At 39.2% G+C, this 24,653-nt stretch overlaps 2 protein-coding genes across 2 annotated transcripts in view; both read right to left on the bottom strand.

The window, feature by feature from the left end:
* LOC137638787 (uncharacterized protein DDB_G0286299-like) overlaps positions 1 to 24,653 on the bottom strand; it is a 281,890-nt gene that overhangs the window by 56,471 nt on the left and 200,766 nt on the right. The gene's annotated exons all lie outside the window — the stretch shown is intronic.
* LOC137638880 (peroxisomal membrane protein PEX13-like) lies at positions 12,489 to 14,930 on the bottom strand. The gene is made up of 2 exons (XM_068371287.1): positions 14,864 to 14,930; positions 12,489 to 13,400 (listed from the first exon to the last, which is right to left on the bottom strand). The coding sequence occupies exons 1-2, from the start codon at positions 14,882 to 14,884 to the stop codon at positions 12,489 to 12,491; spliced, it is 933 nt and encodes a 310-aa protein (XP_068227388.1). The 5' UTR covers positions 14,885 to 14,930.

Raw genomic sequence — 24,653 nt, 5'->3', positions numbered from 1 at the left:
ATAAATAAATATATTTACAAATCATATTTATAACAGATTTTGAGCGAAGCGAAAAATCTATTTTTGGGTGAGATGGCCATGTCGTCCTGATGGAAGTTCCTATAGGGTAGCTTCCTAGGGTATATTACAACTACGGCGATATTCCCAGAGAATTTACCTTAAGGTACCAGAATTCTAACTCCTGGAGCGAGTATCCCTCGTGAAAGGGATATCCCGACATATCAGAGGACGTATTCTAGACACGTCACATGGCAATCTACATCCTGGACAGAGATTTCGTCTCGTAGGAGGTGATTGACGAGATACGAATTCGGGAAAGAAAAAGGGGAGCCGCTCCCAAGGCTTCCCTATCTCCCGATTCGTATGCGTGCCTGGCGCCATCTGTATTCCTTGTAGCGTACACGAGGTGCTACAGATACTGTATGTAGGGAGGGGTCCTACAGCCCTTTCTTAGAAAGGCAAGGGCGGGTCCATCAGGACGACAGGGCCATCTCACCCAAAAATTGATTTTTCGCTTCGCTCAAAATCCGTTTTTTGGGCTCAAGCCATGTCGTCCTGATGGAAGTGTACCAGAGCATTACTGTATCTGTGGATTCTCAGAACGTGCCGTACTCCCCGGAGGTAATTTTTTCCCGGTCGACTAGACCTAGAGACTTAAGATGTTACCGTTATACATCTTTTCAACTAACTATAAACTATGTTAGAGCTTCCTGCCCCCTACAGGGAAGAGTCCTACTAGACTCTGGAAAGTCTCGAAGAGTACATATATCTATGTATGAATACCAGGCAAGCTAATATAGTGGTCTCGCCCTATATTAAGTAAAGCATAGTTTGTATAGAACCACTGCGTCAATATATATTGACCAGTAATCCGCACAATACTTGTATTGGACAAAGGTTTATATCCGCATAGGAAGAAACTAATAAAACCGCCCTCGTCCCTTTATGGGACGGAGTCCTCCCATTAGGGGACTACATAAACCAATGCAACATAGCTTGCATAACAGAACAATTCTATCAGAATTATCCCAGATAAGATACATAGAATTAAAATGCTCAATTATACCAATAAATTGACACAGGTGAAAGAGACGCAAGGTTCTCAAGAACAAGTTTATTGACAGATAATAAACGGACAGGTTAACAACAAATATATATATATATATAAAAGAGGATAACCCAAAACTTTAAGCATAAGTATGATAGTAAACAGAACTTGTTTATCTGAAAGAAAAACCATTAAACACCACTTTAATAAGATACCGAGGTATCAAGTCAGAAAGTCTGTATTACAAATCAATCACATTAGCGTTAGAAACGCTCGGCACACATGTCTGAACTTATGCTAGGTTCACCTTTGAAAGAAGGAACAGTCTATATGGGCACTTGGTGCCCTCATTTAGTTTGTAGTACAGTATGTACCTACAAACTCACCCTGGACTTAATCGTCCCAATTAAGACCACTGTTCCTCGCAGAGTTAAACAGTAGGGTTAACTACACGACCCACTGCTACCACAGATCTCTTAAGTTCCTCTACTTGCTTCGCATAGTGGCGAAAGAACACCCTGGAAGACTTCCAGCCCGTGTATGAACGGAGATGTTCAAAATCCATACAATTAAAGAAATTTAGGGATGAGGCAACTTTCCTCGGATCGTGACCTGCGGGTGTACTGTCAGGATCCGCTCTGCGAATAAAATATGTGATTTTCGCTCTGAGTTGATTCAGAGATAAATTTGAGTCTGATGTTTCTCCCCTGAATAGTTGACCACCCTTGAAGTCTGAAGTTCTACGAAGATAGACCTTTAGGCATTCTACTGGACATAGAGATGCATCTTCTTTCAGAGGGCAGATTCTCCAGGGACCCCACCTGTTGGTGGGTAACTCATTCTTGGCGAGAAACGTAGGATCCGGAAACAGGTTCAGATCCCCCCCATCCAGGAACTGAACACGACCTGCCTCTCTCGAGAGGGCTACGATCTCACTAACCCTGGCCCCGGACGCGAGTGCAAATAGGAAAATAACTTTTTGCGTCAAATCCTTTAACGCACATTCTTCATTGCTCAACAGGGAGGCGAAGTGAAGAACTTTGTCTAAAGACCATGAGATGGGCTTTGGAGGTGCTGAAGGTCTGAGCCTAGCGCAGGCTTTCAGAACTTTATTAAAGATCTCGTTACCTAGGTCGATCTGGAAGGCAAATAAAATGGGTCTCATCAAAGCAGATTTACACACTGAAATCGTGTTAGCTGCCAACCCTTGGCCATGGAGGTGGATGAAGAAAGATAAGCAGAAGTCTGTTGAGATCTCCTGCGGATTCTTTGCCTTTACAAAGGCCACCCATTTTCTCCAAGATGACTCATATTGCCTTCTAGTCGATTTGCACTTATATTCCTCTAGGAAGTCTATGCTGGCTTTCGAAATCCCGAAACGCTTTCTCACCGCAAGGGCGAGAAAATCATGAGCTGCAGGGTCCGGGTTTTCTGTAATGAAGCGCAGACAGTCGACTTCTGGACTCGCTGGGTCAGAACTGGATGTGGTAGCGGCACGAACTTCATCTGTAGTTCCAACGCCAAGGGGAACCACATACTGTTCGGCCACTTGTGGGCCACTATTGCCGCTACCCCCTTGAAGGATCTCAGTTTGTTGAGGACCCTCAACAGAAGGTTGTGAGGAGGGAACAGATAAATCCTGGACCATCTGTTCCAGTCGAGGGACATTGCGTCCACTGCTTCCGCTAAGGGGTCCTCGTACGGGGACACGTACAGGGGCAACTTCTTGTTGTCTTTCGTCGCAAAGAGGTCTATCTGCAGTTCTGGGACTTGATTCAGAATGAAGGAGAATGATCCTGCGTCTAAGGACCATTCCGACTCTATCGGTGTGAACCTGGATAGAGCGTCCGCTGTCACATTGCGGAATCCTTGAAGGTGAACTGCCGACAGGTACCACTTCTTTTCCGCCAATCGGAAAATGGCTAACATCACTTGGTTGAGAGGTGGTGACCTCGACCCTTGTCGATTCAAGCATCTCACAACCACCTCGCTGTCCATCACCAATCTTATGTGGATCGAGTGACGCGGGGAGACTTTCTTTGAGGTAAGGAGCACTGCCATAGCTTCTAGAAAGTTTATATGAAAGGTCCTGAATAGCTTGGACCAAGTCCCCTGGACTTTTTTCCGATGAGAGTGACCTCCCCATCCCTCCTTTGAGGCGTCTGAGTGAATCGTCATCGACGGGGGAGGTGGCTGAAGAAGAACCGACTTCTTTAGATGTCTGGCTTGGGACCAAGGTCTGAGAAGAGTACGTAGCCGAGGCGGCACTGGTCTTCTCAGGTCTCTTCGCGCGTTTGATGCATTCCTTCTCCAAACTCCGGTTGCATCCTTTAGCTGTGCTCTTAGCACTGGGTCTGTCACTGAAGCAAACTGGAGAGAGCCTAGTACCCTCTCCTGTTCGCGTCTTGATATCCTTTCGGAATCTAGAAGTCTCTTGACAGAGCCCGCTATCTCCTTCCTTTTCTTCGTCGGGATGGAGAAACTGTGTGACAAAAGGTCCCAGTGGATTCCCAGCCACTGGAACTTTTGGGATGGAGAAAGTCGAGACTTTTTTCTGTTGATCTTGAAGCCTAGGTACTCTAGGAACTGGATCACCTGACTGGAAGCTTGCAAGCATTCGGTCTCGGATGCTGCCCACACCAGCCAGTCGTCCAGGTAGGCTACTACCTGAATTCCCTTTAGGCGTAATTGTTTGAGAGCTGCGCTCGCAAGCTTCGTGAAAATCCTTGGGGCTATGTTTAGCCCGAATGGCATGGCTCTGAAGGCGTACAGTCTCCGTTGTAGCCTGAACCCTAGGTAGGGGGAGAGTCGACGGCTGATTGGAATGTGCCAATAGGCGTCTGACAAGTCTATAGAGACTGAGTATACCCTCTTGGGCAGTAAGGTCCTTATGTGTTGCAGTGTTAGCATCTTGAATTTGCAATTCACTATGAACTTGTTGAGTGGCGACAAGTCCAGAATGACTCTGAGCTTTTCCGAGTCTTTCTTGGGAACACAAAACAGCCTCCCTTGGAATTTGATGGACTTCACCTTTCGGATCACCTTTTTCTCCAACAGTTCTTGAACGTACTCCTCCAAAACGGGGGTGGAGTGTTGGAAAAACCGAAGGCACGGGGGTGGAGTGCTGTACCAGCTCCAGCCCAGTCCATTCTTGAGTAGGCTTTGGGCCCAGGGATCGAAGGTCCAGCGATCCCAAAATTTCATCAGTCTCCCTCCTACCGGTATCGTTTCACTTGGACTGCCGTCCTGAGGTCTTGCCTCCCTGACCACGACCACCTCTGAATCCCCTTCCCCTTGAGGGGCGCCTAGACGAGCCTCTGGCTGCTCCTCTAGGTTTTGCACGAAAGGAAGAAGACTGTCCTTCGAACGTTGGGGTGAATGTGGTTGACTAACCTGGCACAGCCTGGGGTACCCACTGAAAAGTAGTCGGGGTTTGTGCCACCATCTGGGGCACTGGAGGCAATGGCAATTGCAGTTGCTGTTGCTGTCTATAAGGCTTGGCTGGCCGAGACGGTAGCCTAGTCCTCATATTCTTCCTCTTTGGTTGAGGACCCTCATCCGGGGAAGATTTTCTTTTGATAGCCAGGCCCCACTTCTGGAGAAGGTTTCTATTCTCCACGGCGGCCTTATCAACAACCTCTTTGACCACATCGGTAGGGAAAAGGTCTTTTCCCCAAATGTTGGAGGAGATTAACTTCCTTGGCTCGTGTCTCACCGAAGCCCCGGTGAACACGAACTCCCTGCAAGCTCTCCTTGCCTTGACGAAGCCATAAAGGTCCTTCGTCACTGTGGCTAGGTGAGACTTAGCCACTACCATGAACATTTCATGGACCTTGGGGTCACTTGCCATCGTCTCAAGAGTAGTCTGATGAGACATTGAGGCAGCCAGTCTTTCTTTTGTCTCGAACTCTCTTCGTAAAAGAGAGTCGGACAGCTTGGGGAGGTCCTCGCCGAATTGCCGTCCGGCAATATCAGCCTCCAACTTTCCCACTGAGAATGTCAGATGGACATCCTTCCAGTCTTTGTGGTCCATAGGCAGGGCCAGCGACAAGGGTTTACACTCCTCCAGGGAGGGGCAAGGCTTGCCGGCCTCGACTGCCTTTAGGACAGCCGCAAACCCTTTCTGTAAAAAGGGGAAGGCTCTATCAGGAGAGGACACAAAAGAAGGGAGCTTCTTGCTCAATGCAGCTACCTTCGAGTTAGAGAAGCCCCTCTCTTTCATCGAGGATGAAAGTAGGGCTTGAGCCTTAGCGTGGTCCATAATAATGACCTCCTTCGGCTCTGTCTCCTCCCTTGAAGCTGGTTCTTTTCTCAGCCGGACATAGCAGTCCGGATATGATGCCTTGCTGGGCCAGAATTCTACCTCCTCTAGGGGAACTGAACCCAGCTTATCCGAGATGACGATCTTTCCAGTCGTCATCGGCATGTGCTCAGCATACCTCCATGGGTTAGCATCTGAGCATATGGGAAGGTCTTTCACATTGAGCCTTTTCCGGGGCCCATGTGATTCTTCCAGGGACTGCATACGCAGTTCCATTGCAGCCGCCTTCTCCTGATTCTCCTTCTGCATTTGTTGGATCATTCCAACAATCGAAGAGAGGGCCTGTCCCAGTTCTACTGGGAGACCAGCCGATGTTGAGGGGATAGGCTCCGGCATCTGAACCAGAGTAGCCGACACCTCGTCGACCTCATCCTCTACGACATCCGGGGTTTGAACTTCATCCTGACCTACTGCCAGGAGGTCTTCTTCCAAACGTTCGTCCAGGTCAGACATCCTGTCATCCAACTGGATGTCTTGCATCGCGACTGCGACTTCCACGTCCACCTGGACTTGATCTTGAGGGATCTCCTCTTGAGGCTGGGGAATCACTGCATCAGCTGATGCCTGGGGAAAAAGATACGCCCTCATCTTCTCACTTGGAAGATAAGGGCCAGAGGTGTTCTTCTTGAAGCCCCTTACCCAAGTACGAAGCTTTTCCCTTGCTATATCCTTTGATTCCGCCGTTCTAGGGGAATCAAAAGCCTCAGTAATCAGGTTAGTGCATACAGTACATACCTGAGGGTCCCAATACTGGAGATCATCCTTGGAGACAGCGCATGCTGCGTGTCTCCTACAACACTCATGTCCGCAGAGGTTCTTGCTGCGGACATTGCAGAAAACATTTCCGCACTTCGGAGGGTCCTCCTGTAAAGAGAAGAAATTTCCATGAGTATCAAGTGAACTATGTATCACTGGATATGCATAGTATAGCATAACAATTCATAAAGGAAAGACACACACTTGTGTTTCCCTCACAACCCATTGTTGCAGCCTTCCAGATAATAAAATCAAAATGGTTTATCTCTTCTAGAGTAACTAATGCAAGGTTTCCAGAGGAAACAGGTGGAGCTCACACCTAAGCAATGATTTTAAAATCCTGGATAATAGACAGGGAAGAACTCAGCTTCCTATCTGAGGGCAACAGCAAAGGGCTGTGCAAGAAAACACAATAGTGTTAGAAGATACAGTGCTGTACCAAAACCTTTACTATAGTTTTCTTCTTACTGTATATGCTATACAGAAGAATACTAGTACAGTATAGGGGGATGTGTGCCGGCCTGCCTTTGCCGGCCGGCACACACCACAACTAGCTTTAAAGTATACTACTTAACAGCTATAGGGCGGCAGCACTCTGGTTCAAATGCCTGTGCCGGTCGGCAGCAACTGCCGGCCGGTAACAGCCAGTGTTGGCCGGCAATGGCTGCCGGCCAGCAACTACACAAGGTAGTACCCAGCTGCCGGCCACACTCTTGGTGACCGGCAGACAAGGACTGACATAAGCCGGCCGGCAAAGGTACAAGACCGATGCCAGCCGGCAGCAAAAGAACCAGAAGACTACACCTGCCCGGCTGCCGGCCTCATAGGCCGGCAGCCAGGACAGGTACAGCACTAGAAGAAAATAGAATGGATGCCGGGATAAGAGTGTACACAACCTCCAAGCCCGGCAACCGAAAGAGTGCATATAAGGAAGGGGAGAAACTAATTCAGGCTTCCTTGACCAACGCCGTCCGGCTCTGCTGGCAGGCATGGATGAGGGACCAAGAGAGGTCCGGGCAGCACTCGAAAACATAAGACCCTTGCCGGCCAGCAGCTCTGCCGGCCGGCAATGGGCTGAGTCAATTCCACATCCCAACCTATACTAGGTCCATTAGTAGAACGACGTACAGTACAGTAAGACCCCTGCCGGCCAGCTCTGCCGGCCGGCAAGGTACAGTACAGTAATGGCTAGGCCATTACGGAGATAGAGGGGGAAGGGACAAGAGGGTCCTGCCAACCTTGCTTTAGTGACAGATCACCCGCAGCCAAGAAACTTATCTTAGCCTAAGGGAGATCTAAGGGGAAAGGCCAGCAATACTTGCCAGCTTCCAGAGCACCAAAGCAAGGAAGGCGTTGCTACTCCCAAGGGAAGAACTTATCCTCCCCCAAGAACAGCAACAGGACTAGTCTGGTAGATCACAAAAGAAGGAATCATAACTACAGAAACCTTCGGTAGTGACCTAAGGGAGCTAAGCTCCCTTTGTATGTGTTAGGTCAGCGAGGGGGACTCTGCCCCAAGCCAGACAACACAGACTCAGACTAAAAACTCTGTTGTTCTGTCCCTCTTGAACCATAACTACAGGAACAGGAAGGTACAGTAACACCCTAGTATAGTTTTATCGAAAATAAATTCGGAAAAAACCACTTAGGGATAAGCCCAAGGCTTAAACAGAGGGAAAGGGATTGCATACCTTCTCCGAAGAAAAGAAAGCAACCGGGGAGTATGATAAAGTATACTAAGGCTCCATAAGCAATTAGCCTAGGCACCAAGAGAATCGATTACCTAATTCACCGAAACTCACACGTATACAATCTTGGAAATATTCCACACAGTCTAAAATGTATAAAATATAGCCTAAAGCTTCAATAAAATTTAAATTACACTCGGAAAAACCAAAATCATGCATGAAGTACTAGGACCAAACGACTAGGCTACATGGCCTAGCGTAGGCCAGAATGGCGAATACTTCGCCAAATAATACTAAGCACGAAAGGAAATCCTATGTAAAGCTAAATAGCTAAAATTTATTAAAGCAAAACAACCAGGAATGTTGCTCTGACTAACTAATTTATACCTAGCGAGCGACAGTGTCCAGGACACCTCTGGTAGGCTACGGCTCTTGTATCAAAGATTAATCCTATTAATCACTCAAAATTTTACCAAGAGCCTACATTTATACATAACAGACACTATACTCAACTTATCAGAGGCCAACCAAGACGGAGAAGCCATGAAAAGCCGAATAAATCCAAGATTTGCGAGAAAAACAGGAAAAAACACCGAGTTGTTAAGCTACGCAAAAAGGAATACAGATGGCGCCAGGATTGGCGCCAGGCACGCATACGAATCGGGGGATAAGGAAGCCTTGGGAGCGGCTCCCCTTTTTCTTTCCCGAATTCGTATCTCGTCAATCACCTCCTACGAGACGAAATCTCTGTCCAGGATGTAGATTGCCATGTGACGTGTCTAGAATACGTCCTCTGATATGTCGCGATATCCCTTTCACGAGGGATACTCGCTCCAGGAGTTAGAATTCTGGTACCTTAAGGTAAATTCTCTGGGAATATCACCGTAGTTGTAATATACCCTAGGAAGCTACCCTATAGGAACTTCCATCAGGACGACATGGCTTGAGCCCAAAAATATATATATATATATATATATATATATATATATATATATATATATATATATATATATATATATATATATATATATATATATATATATATATATATGCAAATCATACATATATATTTATATATATATATATATATATACATATACATACATACATATACCAAAGGCACTTCCCCCAATTTTGGGGGGTAGCCGACAACAACAAGAAACAAAACAAAAAGGGGACCTCTACTCTCTACGTTCCTCCAGCCTAACCAGGGACTCAGCCGAGTTCAGCTGGTACTGCTAGGGTGCCACAGCCCAACCTCCCACATTTCCACCACAGATGAAGCTTCATACTGCTGAGTCCCCTACTGCTGCTACCTCCGCGGTCATCTAAGGCACCGGAGGAAGCAGCAGGGCCTACCGGAACTGCGTCACAATCGCTCGCCATTCATTCCTATTTCTAGCACGCTCTCTTGCCTCTCTCACATCTATCCTCCTATCACCCAGAGCTTTCTTCACACCATCCATCCACCCAAACCTTGGCCTTCCTCTTGTACTTCTCCCATCAACTCTTGCATTCATCACCTTCTTTAGCAGACAGCCATTTTCCATTCTCTCAACATGGCCAAACCACCTCAACACATTCATATCCACTCTAGCCGCTAACTCATTTCTTACACCCGTTCTCACCCTCACCACTTCGTTCCTAACCCTATCTACTCGAGATACACCAGCCATACTCCTCAGACACTTCATCTCAAACACATTCAATTTCTGTCTCTCCATCACTTTCATTCCCCACAACTCCGATCCATACATCACAGTTGGTACAATCACTTTCTCATATAGAACTCTCTTTACATTCATGCCCAATCCTCTATTTTTTACTACTCCCTTAACTGCCCCCAACACTTTGCAACCTTCATTCACTCTCTGACGTACATCTGCTTCCACTCCACCATTTGCTGCAACAACAGACCCCAAGTACTTAAACTGATCCACCTCCTCAAGTAACTCTCCATTCAACATGACATTCAACCTTGCACCACCTTCCCTTCTCGTACATCTCATAACCTTACTCTTACCCACATTAACTCTCAACTTCCTTCTCTCACACACCCTTCCAAATTCTGTCACTAGTCGGTCAAGCTTCTCTTCTGTGTCTGCTACCAGTACAGTATCATCCGCAAACAACAACTGATTTACCTCCCATTCATGATCATTCTCGCCTAACAGTTTTAATCCTCGTCCAAGCACTCTAGCATTCACCTCTCTCACCACTCCATCAACATACAAGTTAAACAACCAGGGCGACATCACACATCCCTGTCTCAGCCCCACTCTCACCGGAAACCAATCGCTCACCTCCTTTCCTATTCTAACACATGCTTTACTACCTGTGTAGAAACTTTTCACTGCTTGCAACAACCTTCCACCAACTCCATATAACCTCATCACATTCCACATTGCTTCCCTATCAACTCTATCATATGCTTTCTCCAGATCCATAAACACAACATACACCTCCTTACCTTTTGCTAAATATTTCTCGCATATCTGCCTAACTGTAAAAATCTGATTCATACAACCCCTACCTCTTCTAAAACCACCCTGTACTTCCAAGATTGCATTCTCTGTTTTATCCTTAATCCTATTAATCAGTATTCTACCATACACTTTTCCAACTACACTCAACAAACTAATACCTCTTGAATTACAACACTCATGCACATCTCCCTTACCCTTATATAGTGGTACAATACATGCACAGACCCAATCTACTGGTACCATTGACAACACAAAACACACATTAAACAATCTCACCAACCATTCAAGTACAGTCACACCCCCTTCCTTCAACATCTCAGCTTTCACACCATCCATACCCGATGCTTTTCCTACTCTCGTTTCATCTAGTGCTCTCCTCACTTCCTCTATTGTAATCTCTCTCTCATTCTCATCTCCCATCACTGGCACCTCAACACCTGGAACCGCAATTATATCTGCCTCCCTATCATCCTCAACATTCAGCAAACTTTCAAAATATTCCGCCCACCTTTTCCTTGCCTCCTCTCCTTTTAACAACCTTCCATTTCCATCTTTCACTGTCTCTTCAATTCTTGCGCCGGCCTTCCTTACTCTCTTCACTTCTTTCCAAAACTTCTTCTTATTCTCTTCATATGACTGACCCATATGTATTTACATATGTACATATATACTGTATATATATATATACAAATCATATATATATATATATATATATATATATATATATATACATATGTATTTATATATGTATATATGTATTTATATATGTATATATATATATATATATATATTTTCACTGCATACTATATATATATATATATATATATATATATATATATATATACTGTATATATATAAATATATAAATATATATATTATAGATATATATGTATACACATTTATAGGTTATATATATATATGTATATATATATATATATATATATATATATATATATATATATATATAAAATATATATATATATATATATATATATATATAATGTAAATTTATATATAGTGTGTATATATGTATATGCAGTATATATTTCCGGTCATGCTCATCTCCTCTTGTTCCTCTGGTAGGGGAGAGAGGAAGTAGTCTTACACAGATGAGATGTATATGATTAAATATTTAAATTGTATAGCCGTCATTTTCTGATGGATCGCCTACACTATAGTCAATTCGTTTTAGCGAGGCAGATTTGCACCGACTCGTAGGGATGCCCTTTTAGCTCGGAAACGTTTCCTGATCGCTGATTGGTTGGACATGATAATTCTAACCAATCATGTAGCAGGTGCTAAAAGGGCACCGCTGCAAGTCGGTGCAAATGCGTCTGATTAAAAAAAATTGAGTATAGTTATAGAATGAACAATGAAAATTTAAATCCAATAGCAGACTGAAATAAATAAGCGTTCTACTGCACAGTAGTTATCGTTGCTAAGTATTATGAAGATATGAAATAATTTTAAGGTTAATTCAAAATCCTTTTATATTTTGTATATTTTATTAAGAAAATATATATACTTCATTTTCATTTGCATTGCAAATGACATGCCCCTGAAGATGCTGAGTGTGTCGGTGACTGTGTACCTTGGAAAACTATTAAAAAGAATAATTAGTTACTATTGTCTCAAGAAAATTCTAGCTGATGAGCCTAGATAATATAGCAGCTTTATAAAAAGAAATGTATATATATTTTGATATGTGAATATAAAAATTTTATATGTAAGAAACATAGAAATAGAAATCATATAAAGTTAATAACCTAAGAGTTAGGAAAGAGTAGGATTATTGCAAAAAGAATACTTGAAGGATATTATGTACAGTCCAGTTCAAAAGTCAATCAACACTCTTTTTGGATGATAGTACGACAGCGAAGTGTTAATTCCAAACAGGATCAAAGAAATTAAAAACATGAACAGTGAGAATTGGGGAATTGAATGCTGGTGATAGTTTCATTAATCAAATATGAACAGCGTAATTAAAACAGTAACAGATTTTACTGTCATCAAAACCTCAGAACTGACCTTATATCATTTGACAGTTGCCCCACAAGCTACCCCATGAATAATCATTATTATTGATAATAGAAAATATGTATTAGTAGAGACAAAAAATTTATACTTTACTAATCTTTTTAATGCCAATGTTTAGAACTACTATGAGCAACATTACCTTAATGATTAGTCTAGATGCTTGCATAGCTGCTTCTCCCGTCATCTGTGCTTTTTGAAGGTTCAAAGCTACTTCCTCGGCTTCCAGTACTTCCAAAACTACTTCCATCATACAGGCTTCCTCCAAAGTCATCTCCAAATCCTCCAAAGAGAGAACTTCCTCCTTCAAAACTACTTCCGAAAAAGCTATCTTCAAATGGTTCTCTTGTACTAGGCCCAGCATCTTTGCCCTGAAGACGTCCTCCAAAGCTATCAAAGCTATGTTCGGGAAAACCTCCAGAGTTTTGGAAACTTCCATGGAAAGAAGGTCTATCCAAAGAACGGACTGGACTGACAGCCGATCCAGCATCATGCACCTTGAAGTGGCTATTGTGCTTACCAGTATCGCAATTGGAACAGACCCTCCCATCGCTACTAAAATGGCGTCCTTCTTCGAATGCAGGGGGTGACCTTGGATGCAAAGAGTTGAGAACTGGCTGAGATGGCTGTATGAACTGGCTCTGATGATAGAAGGGTGTGCCACCAAATGGCAGATGACCCCCGTGGTGACTTTGAGGGGGGTAAGGTGGAGGTGGCATGAAGGGTAATTGCCCATGGTTCATTGGATGCTGAATATGAATAGGAGGCCCACTGAAAGGACCAGTCAGAGGCTGCATGTGGCTTGGAAAAGAGCTCACGCTTCTCCCCATTGGAGGTGGCACCATAGAATATGGGGGAGCCTGAATGCTGGGAGCATGTAATCCAAGAGGAGGGGCACCCACGATAGGGCCACCAAAGGAAGATGTGTATCCTGGGCCACCAAATGGGATGGCCCTTGTTGCGGGGAATGGTGTCCCGAAGCGTAGTGGTCCATCGTTTCGTTTCTTGCTTGAGCTTCTCTTCCTGGCAGCTGCTGCACAGCTCACCAGTAAGAGCAGCAGATAGAGCTGTGGAGGATGGAAACAAGAGGTGAGGAATTTTACTAAGAGTGTAAGGGAAAAGGCACCTTAAGATAAATCTCTCTCTCTCTCTCTAGAGAGAGAGAGAGAGAGAGAGAGAGAGAGAGAGAGAGAGAGAGAGAGAGAGAGAGAGAGAGAGATACACGAACAATTCTTTCCTTCTCTACTGTTAACTCAAGAGAAGATACTACTTTGCTTTCTCTCCGTTATCGCTTAAGTTTAATTTGTCCAATTTTTTCATACTACTGTTCAAAGACTAATTTCGTTGTCATAGTAAGTGGAATTGATAATAGAAAAAAATTAGTACAAATCATATAAGAATATTATTTAAAAAAAAAATGAAGATGATAAAACGAAAATATCTTCGTAAGATTATTCTTTAAGCCATTAAAAATTATATAGATATTGAAATGTTCGTAATTTATCAGGGAAAGTAATTTGCATTCTTTTGGTGTATGATTTTCAATTAATTGTTTGTGTGGATAAAACATACAAGTTTTATTATTACTAATAGATATTTTATTAGATAAAGACAACTGAAAATCTCCATATTGAAAATGATAGTTTTTCAAATGATAGTTCACACCAGGATTCCTTCATCGGGAACTTGATTATCATTTTGGCATATTGCCGCTTGTAGCAGACTTATGTGGTCGTTTTGCAAGTTTATGAAAGTTTTCAGGGTAGAGGCCCATGGGAAGAGCAACTCTGTGCCCCTATCTGGGAAAATGTGAGCAAGAAGAGATTCCCGAAGTTCAGGTGTCTTTTGTTAATTCAGTCTTTGATGGCAAAGAAGGGGGTGAATGTAGTTTATTGAGACTGACGTATACCTTTTTATTATTTGTCAAATAGAGTTTATTTACGGGGAAGCTGTTGTTCATCTTGGTATGAAATATATGAAGCTAGTTTTACGATTTGAGAAATATTATGATTTAGAGTCACGCTTCCAGGAGTGAAGCCGGTTGAAAAAAACAAATACAAGGTTAAGACTCAGTCTTAAGGAAAGCTAAGGATATTGCAGTCTAATGGGGGATCCTCCCCGCCCCGGTATGTAAGTAGGTAGGGATACGGCTCCTAGGTTACTTTAGGTTAGGTGGATAACCTTAGGTTGGGTAGCGTTCTTGTGTTTGTTTCCCTTTCAGAATGTGGTTTTTCAGTCATAACTTTTGAATTTTTACACCTGTTCTGTCCCAACGAACTACGAAGGCTCCCAAAGTAGCGCTATTTATTCTCATTTCTCTAAAACTAGCATCGCTTATTCTGATCCTTTTCACTCTTATATCCCACTAACAACATAACCACTTGTTGTAATCCTTCATAATTAGATATCCAACATAAAGGGGGATCTCCGATTCTCATTCCTCTAATTGGTATCCCACATGTAACAGCTTTTCCATTCTGCCTTTTTCTCAATCTAATATTTCACTTTTAACAGCGTTGATAATACTCACTATTCTCAATCTTCTGTCCATTCTCGATCAGTTTTCCTGTGCCCCGTCTCGAAGACAGAGGAAAGACGCTCAAAGAGATTGTGCTGTCTCAGCCGGTTTAGCGATCTTATATATACCTGAGTTGAATCACAAGGTGGCGGTAAAAAATCGTTGGAAAAAAAAATTATAAAAAAAGCGGAGCGAAAAAATAGTGGAAGAAAGTTCAAGATATCGGGCTAGGCTGAAATTGCTTTCTCTCTCTCTCTCTCTCTCTCTCTCTCTCTCTCTCTCTCTCTCTCTCTCTCTCTCTCTCTGTCGATGACCCTTGATGTGATGTCACTTTTGTTTTACACTACATACAATATCGCATTGACGTACACAGCACACACACATATATTGTGTATATACATATATATATATATATATATGTATATATATATATATATATATATATATATATATATATATATATATATATATATATATATATATATATATATATATACTGTACACACACACACATATATATATATATATATATATACTATAGTATGTATCATATGTACGTAGTACATATGTCTACGCGATAATGCGTATCAGTATAAACACTATATACAATCAATCGATAGCTTTTTCATTTTTAGTGTGGGAAGGGGGGGGGGGAGAGGGGAGATGCCAATAGTTGCCAGCATTCACCTCATGAGCAGACTACGTGCTTTTGCTTGTGGTGACATTATAAGAGACGTGTCGTGATATTTTTTGTATTTTCGTTTTATTTTCTCGGCCGAGTGAAGAGTGCACATTATCTCCACTTGCTTTCACTTTCTATTGGTATTACGCGGATGACTTGTGGAAAGAATTTAGGAAATCTCTTCGAATTATTACCTCTTTGGAAAGAGTCAATTCAATTGCGCGGCTCGTCGCCAGATTGGAGATGGAAATCATTTGGGATCTAATAGATATCCGGTTCATTATGTGATGGTGAATTGGAAGTTTTGTAAACAAATATACTGTGTGTGTATATATAAATATATATATATATATATATATATATATATATATATATATACATATATATATAAATATATATATATATATATATATATATATATATATATTTATATATATATATATATATATATTTATATATATATATATATATATATATATATATATGAGTGTGTATGTATGTATGTATAACTATATATATATATATATATATATATATATATATATATATATATATATATATATTAGATACATACGTACATACATATACACACACTCTTATATATATATATATATATATATATATATATATATATATATATATATATATTTATATATATATATATATATATATATATATATATATATATATATATATATATATATATATATACATACATACATAGATAAAAACAACCGTTATTAGCCCGGTATAGGACAAAGGCCTCAAATATGTCCCACTCGCGTCTATTTATGCTCTCTTTTTTCAGTGTATTTTCCCGCAAATTTTCTTAGTTCAATCCATCCTCTTCTCTTCCTTTCCATGCCTTTTTTTGCATGCTCTAGGGACCCATTTTTTTGTTCTTGATCTCCATCTATCATATTCATTAAATATCCTGGCCATGTCCATTTCTTTTTCTTACATGTCAGAATATCCTCTACTTTAGTTTGCTCTTGTATTCATGATGCTCTTTTTTCTGTCTCTTAGTGTTATTCTCATCATTAATCTTTTCATTTCCCCTAGTTGTAAGTAGCTTATGATCTAAGACTTTAGTGAGGTTCCAAGTTTCTGATTCATAAGTTAATACTGGTAGGGCCAACTAATTAAATACTTTTCTATTTAGAGAAAGTGGCATTTTAATTTTCATAACCTGATTTTATTTATCAAAAGCTCTCCATCCCACGCTTATCCTTCTTTCGATTTTGGTTTCATGTCCTTGGGAAATACTTACTGTGTCCAAAGTAGGCCTACGTATATTCATTAACAATCTCTAGAGGTTTGTCTATAACCCGTATATATTGTCTGCATTTTCAGTGACTATTATCTTAGATTTACTCATATTCATTTTCAGTCCTACATTTCTGCTTTCTCTATTCAAATCTTCTACCATCTTTTGCAATTCATAACCTGATTCACTAAACAGAACTATGTCATCTGAAAATCTCAAGTTGTTAAGATATTCCCCATTAATGTTGATTCCTACATTTTCCCAATCTAAATTTTTAAAAACTTCTTCGAGGCATGCTGTGAATAATTTAGGATATATATATATATATATATATATATATATATATATATATATATATATATATATATATATATATATATATATATATATATACACACACACAAGTACATATTTCTGAATTTATTCAAAAGAGAATATATGTGTGGGATGAGATTATGAATAAATGAAATATTTGAAAAACTGGCAATTAGTCGGCTAAAAAATTTCTGTTAAGAATGAAAAGGCCGTCATCGTGACCCATTGTCCCTGAATCTTAACCCCTCTCTTTTATCCGGACTTCTGTAATAGGAAAGATTATTCGGTAGTTTCTCAAATCAGCGTCACAATACCAAAGGTCATCGACGAAGCAAATGAAGTCATAGGCTCGCTTCACACGAGCGTTTTTTTTTTTCTTTTTCTTTTTTCTTTTTTTTTTCTGTACGGAAATATTTCCGCTTGTTAAAAGGCATGTTTTCACATGAGAAGATTTTCCTCGAACGGCCTCGTAGGTTCTCAACCCAAACATTCGAAGATACAAACACGAATTCAACTCAGATATTGTATCAAAAATTCATATACTGTAAAAAGAGAAAGAAATATTGTAGTAAGACAATATTATATAATTCAATACAGTAAGTAAAATGACATTTGCAATAACCTGATATTTAGTTCATATGAAACGGGACTATTTGTAGACTTTTATAGCTGAAAATCATAGGCATGGGAGTCAGGTTAGGCCTACTCTAGGCTAAAATTTAACAAAATTCAACTTGCAGACAATTTGACTTACAAACAGCTTCTTGGAACTTATGAAGTTTGTAAGTTGAGGACCTGTACACTGGAACCGCGCGGGTTGGTTAGTTGTGTACGCGGCTAGTAAATCATTGCTTGCCGCTCGGAAGAATTTCCGAGCGGTCATCAATCCACTCAAGCGAAGCTAGCCTTATTTGTTAAATGAAGAGACTAACTCGAATTAATCAGCGTGAAACTGTAAACAACCCCTCTAATTGAAAGCAGTATATTACAACAGGGGGAAATGGTATTCGAAATCACGGTTCTCTCACATAATTGAGTTCTGAGATAGATAGTTTGGTGATTTAATATATTGATAAAAAGAAAAAAAATTAGCAGTTTGATATAGAAGATTGAATCGTATCAACAGAAGAGAAAGTTCTTAGAAATCAGTCTCTATTTCTTCGAAATAACAATGAGGAATATTGTGTTTTGGACAAACTGATGAAGAATCTGATTTTTTCTAGTCAGTCTTTAGGCACAAGGCCAGCTTAGCTTACAACAACAATAACATAAACACTGAAATTGCCTGGACTGATTTGCAATATTTTATTTTCCAGAGACCTAAAGTGATTCAGCTTTTATCTGTTCTGGACTAAAAAATAGCGGTTTACGGATTATGTCGGTTTTCTTCGGAGAAAGTTTAGAGAATTTTTGTTTCTTTTTTGCTTAAACTTCTGTTTCAGCGTTTGTTTCTTTTTATTCCCGATTCCGTTAACTAAATTGTTATTTGGTGATGAAAAAGACGAGGAGAAAGCACTTGATCTTTCGTGGCCAATTTATTTTTATATTAGTAATCATCTGACAGATGAAAATAGATCCTAATAAGTATAGTTAGCTTCTTTGCAATTTTTCTTCTATCTTGTTACATTGCTTTTAACTTTCTACAGTTTTTGACTTGTGCTATAATGCTTCTAACTTATTAAATTGTTTTTAGCTTTCTAAATTGCTTTTAAATAGCTACATAGATTTTAAATTGCTACATTAATTTTAGGTAGCTAAATTTATTTATTTTGTTGTATTTAAATTAATCTCTTTATTAAAAAGAAAAACTCCACCAATACCTACAAAAGACTAATTATGCCCAGGAAACTAAAAACAATTAACCTTTTTGTTGAGAAAAGATTAACCAAGCGTAAAGAAATAAAGTTTCAAGCTTTATCAATGTTATTGAATTTAAGAGGTCATCAGTATGATGTTAATGGCGGCAGCATAACAATGCTATGTAACTAAATCCGGGTTGCGGTTATGCAAATTGTCGCTTACACAAATAGAGGCTATTTTTTTTTCATTATGCAATACGCGCTCCATTAACTGAAGCGTATGAATAGACTGATGGTGAATAAAACTGTACAGATAATTTCAATTTGTTTTCCATCTTTTATTAACCACGTCTCGTAGGTCTCTTTGGAGCCCCATGGGGAGCATTTGTTAGTTTACTTCAGCTGTTTTCAGGATTTGCACTTTTATTTACATTTGCTTTTTTGGAGTATCACAGTAAACTTGCCTGCTTGTTCTCGTTCATTTTGAAGCTCAATAGTAAGCTTGCCTGCTTGTTCTCTTCCATTTTGAAGCTCAATAGTAAGTTTCCCTGCTTTCTCTCTTCCATTTTGAAGCTCAATAGTAAGTTTCCCTGCTTTCTCTCTTCCATTTTGAAGCTCAATAGTAAGCTTGCCTGCTTGTTCTCTTCCATTTTGAAGCTCAATAGTAAGTTTTCCTGCTTTCTCTCTTCCATTTTGAAGCTCAATAGTAAGCTTGCCTGCTTGTTCTCTTCCATTTTGAAGCTCAATAGTAATTTTTCCTGCTTTCTCTCTTCCATTTTGAAGCTCAATAGTAAGCTTGCCTGCTTGTTCTCTTCCATTTTGAAGCTCAATAGTAAGTTTCCCTGCTTTCTCTCTTCCATTTTGAAGCTCAATAGTAAGCTTGCCTGCTTGTTCTCTTCCATTTTGAAGCTCAATAGTAAGTTTTCCTGCTTTCTCTCTTCCATTTTGAAGCTCAATAGTAAGCTTGCCTGCTTGTTCTCTTCCATTTTGAAGCTCAATAGTAAGTTTTCCTGCTTTCTCTCTTCCATTTTGAAGCTTAGCAGTAAGCTTGCCTGCTTGTTCTCTTCCATTTTTAAGCTTAATAGTAAGTTTTCCTGCTTGCTCTCCTCCAATTTGAAGCTCAGTAGTAATCTTGCCTGCTGGTTCTCTTCCCTTTTGAAGCTCAGTAGTAAGTTTTCCTGCTTCTCCTCTTCCATTTTGAAGCTCAATAGTAATTTTTCCTGCTTGTTGTCTTCCATTTTGAAGCTCGGTAGTAAGCTTGTCTGCTTGTTCTCTTCCATTTTGAAGCTGAGTAGTAAGTTTTCCTGGTTGCTCTCTTCCAATTTGAAGCTCAGTAGTAAGCTTGCCTGATGGTCCTCTTCCACTTTGAAGCTCAACAGTAAGTTTTCCTGCTTGCTCTCTTCCAATTTTAAGCTCAATAGTAAGTTTTCCTGCTAGCTCTCTTCCATTTTGAAGTTCAGTAGTAAGCTTGCCATTATGGTTCTCTTCCATTTTGAAGCTCAATAGTAATTTTTCCTTCTTGCTCTCTTCCATTTTAAAGCTCTATAGTAAGCTTTCCTGCTTGCTCTCTTCCATTTTAAAGCTCAATAGTAAGTTTTCCTGCTTGCTCTCTTCCATTTTGAAGCTCGGTAGTAAGCTTGCCTGCTTGTTCTCTTCCATTTTGAAGCTCAGTAATAAGCTTGCCTGCTGCTTCTTTTCCTTTTTGAAGCTCAGTAGTAAGCTTTCCTGCTTCTTCTCTTCTATTTTGAAGCTCAATAGAATTTTTTCCTGCTTGCTCTCTTCCATTTTGAAGCTCGGTAGTAAGCTTGCCTGCTTGTTCTCGTCCATTTTGAAGCTCAATAGTAAGTTTCCTGGTTGCTCTCTTCCATTTTGAAGCTGAGTAGTAAGTTTTTCTGGTTGCTCTCCTCCAATTTGAAGCTCAGTAGTAAGTTTTCCTGCTTGGTCTCTTCCATTTTGAAGCTCAATAGTAAGCTTGCCTGATGGTTCTCTTCCATTTTGAGGCTCAATAGTAAGTTTTCCTGCTTGCTCTCTTCCATTTTGAACCTCAGTAGTAAACTTGCCTGTGGGTTCTCTTCCATTTTGAAGCTCAATAGTAATTTTTCCTGCTTGCTCTCTTCCATTTTGAAGCTCAATAGTAAGTTTTCCTGCTTGCTCTCTTCCATATTTAAGCTGAGTTAGTAAGTTTTCCTGGTTGCTCTCTTCCAATTTGAAGCTCAGAAGTAAGCTTGGCTGATGGTTCTCTTCCATTTTGAAGCTCAATAGTAAGTTTTCTTGGTTGCTTTCTTCCAATTTGAAGCTCAATAGTAAGTTTTCCTGCTTGCTCTCTTCCATTTTGAAGCTTGGTAGTAAGCTTGCCTGCTTGTTCTCTTCCATTTTGAAGCTCAATAGTAAGTTTCCTGGTTGCTCTCTTCCAATTTGAAGCTGAATAGTAAGTGTTTCTGGTTGCTCTCTTCCATTTTGAAGCTTGGTAGTAAACTTGCCTGCTTGTTTTCTTCCATTTTGAAGCTCAATAGTAAGTTTCCTGGTTGCTCTCTTCCATTTTGAAGCTGAGTAGTAAGTTTTCTTCTTGCTCTCTTCCATTTTGAAGCTCAGTAGTAAGTTTCCTGGTTGCTCTCTTCCAATTTGAAGCTGAGTAGTAAGTTCTCCTGCTTGCTCTCTTCCATTTTGAAGCTCAGTAGTAAGTTTCCTGGTTGCTCTCTTCCAATTTGAAGCTGAGTAGTAAGTTCTCCTGCTTGCTCTCTTCCATTTTGAAGCTCAATAGTAAGTTTCCTGGTTGCTCTCTTCCAATTTGAAGCTGAGTAGTAAGTTCTCCTGCTTGCTCTCTTCCATTTTGAAGCTCAATAGTAAGTTTCCTGGTTGCTCTCTTCCAATTTGAAGCTGAGTAGTAAGTTCTCCTGCTTGCTCTCTTCCATTTTGAAGCTGATGGTTCTCTTCCATTTTGAAGCTCAGTAGTAAGCTTGCCTGCTGGTTCTCTTGCATTTTGAAGCTCAATTGGAGGTTTCCTTCTTGCTCTCTTCCATTTTGAAGCTCAGTATTAAGCTTGTCTGCCTGTCCTCTTCCATTTTGAAGCTGATGGTTCTCTTCCATTTCGAAGCTCAGCAGTAAGCTTGCCTGCTTACTTTTTTGTATTTTGAAGCTCAGCAGTGAGCTTGCCTGCTTGCTTTCTTATATTTTGAAGCTCAGCAGTGAGCTTGCCTGGTTATTCTTCTGTATTTTGAAGCTCAGCAGTGAGCTTTCCTGCTTGCTTCCTTATATTTTGAAGCTCAGCAGTGAGCTTGCCTGCTTGCTCTTCTGTATTTTGAAGCTCAGTAGTGAGCTTATCTGCTTGCTCTTTTGTATTTTGAAGCTCGACAGTGAACTTACCTGGTTGCTCTTCTGTATTTTGAAGCTCAGCAGTGAGCTTGCTTGATTGCTTTCATATTTTGAAGCTCATCTGTAAGCTTACCTGCTTCCTCTCTTCCATTTTGAAGCTTAGTAGTAACCTTGCCTGCTTACGTATGATCTTGAAGCTCGGCAGTAAGCTTACAAGCTTACTTTCTCCCTTTCATAACTCAAGAGAAATCTATTGAAATAGCATTTATTTACGAACGTTGAAAATAATACTAGCATCCATCTTTCTTTCAGGAAGCAAATCTTAACCTTAATCATCATCATCATTATTATTATTATTATTATTATTATTATTATTATTATTATTATTATTATTATTAGCCAATTTACTACCCTATAAGTCAAGTGTTCCGACTGGGAAGATAGCATAATGAGGAAAGAAAATATAGGAATGAGAAGTAATGAATAGAGGAAATAGAATATTTCAAGATCAGCAACAACATTGAAATTTATCTGTCCTAAATAAACTACGAAGAGGGACTTAAGTCAACTTGCTTAACATAAACACATTCGCTGCAAGTTTGAACTTCTAAAGTTCCACCGTTTCAACTGCCCAGTTAGGAATACCATTCCTCAATCTAAATCTAGTCACAGCTGGAATACAACTTCTGGACTACTGTGAATTATTGAGTCTTATGATAGAGGAGGCAAGACTCAGAATTAACTACATGGTTAATACCACGTACAACTTGTTATTGTTATGAAGAAACCACATGTATTGGTGGGTGCATATCTATCCAAATATTTAGCCGTCATTTTTGACTGGTCGCGAACACTAGTGATAGTAATAACAACATCACATTTCATAAGCTCCTAATGATTTGGAATGTCCTTACAAATATTTAACCTTTTTTTCTCATTGGGTAGTTAGTTAGTTAATACGATTATCAAAACTTCCTACAAACTTCTGTAGAGTTTGAGGAAAGTGGAATCTATCATATAATAATAGATCTATTTACTACAAGATCGCTTTTAAAAACTTGCAACAAACCTTCAAGATCAGGGTTGAGAGGCAATGGATTGCAGAGACTCCAAAATAAACGACTTGGCTTCACAGAAAGTTCAGTTAAAAAATTTAGAGTGATATTGAATTTGGCGAAATGGATGGTAATACGCTTTTTTTTTTATGTGTACGCATATAAGACGCACACTTAAAGACACGCATGAGGAACTGCTCCTTTCAGTGATGTCTTGCGTGTCTAACTGTTTACGTTGTAGTTGATAAAGTGCCAAACTTTTTCTCCAGTCAATTTAATTTTTTTTTCTATCTTCTTTTTTTTTCATTTTTTCTTTTGGTGCCTTTCTCTTGCTCGCGAAACATGTTTCTTTTTTGGAACGTTTTTAGTTTATCTTTTGATCATTTTTAATGAAAGTTATTGTTATTATTATTAGTATTATTATTATTATTATTATTATTTTTATTATTATAATCATTATTATTATTATCATTGTTATTGTTATTATTATTATTTCTTCTTATTATTATTATTATTATTAATATTATTATTATTATTATTATTATTATTATTATTACTGTATTATTATTATTATTATTATTATTGTTGTTATTATATTATTATAAAGTAAAAAAAATAATAAAACATGTATTATAAATAAAAGATTGATAATTTTTAATGATATAAATAAAAGATTGATAATTTTTAATGAAAGTTATTGTTATTATTATTATTATTATTATCATTATTATTATTATTATTATTATTATTTTTTATTATTGTTATTATTATTATAAAGTAAAAAATTTAATAAAACACGTATTATAAATAAAAGAAAATAACAAACCAGAGAAAAATTAATCGAATAGCAAGTGGGATTATTATTATTATTATTATTATTATTATTGTTGTTGTTGTTGTTGTTGTTGTTGTTTTTGTTTTTATTATAACCAGCTCCAGCTCCTGATCTAGTCCTCTCACTTGAATATCTAATATAGGGCCTACTGATTTGATTGAATATGATTGTTATATCATTTGAATAATAATATGAATACAGTAAAATTAAATTAGGAATTCTTATTGCCATTGATACAAATTGAAAATTATATTCTACATATATTGAAATGCTTATTTCGATTAAATCAAACAAAAAATGCCTATTTTAATTACTTTAAATTAAATCAGGTCAAATTCTGTCTTGAAAGCTTTTCAATGAATGTTCTCTTTCAAAGCGGGATAGTTGACCGATAGTTATTCAATAATGCAAATGGATAAAAAGGTGTTATTAAAACTTAACCTCTGTAATCTGGCACAAAAAGCAGAAGGAAACAATTTCATCTATATAATAGAGAGATAGCTATATATATATATATATATATATATATATATATAT

The sequence above is a fragment of the Palaemon carinicauda genome, chromosome 3, assembly GCF_036898095.1.
Source record: "Palaemon carinicauda isolate YSFRI2023 chromosome 3, ASM3689809v2, whole genome shotgun sequence".
Taxonomy (NCBI): Eukaryota; Metazoa; Arthropoda; class Malacostraca; order Decapoda; family Palaemonidae; genus Palaemon; species Palaemon carinicauda.
Note: the sequence above shows the minus strand (reverse complement) of the source record. Positions and strands in the feature narration are given on the sequence as shown.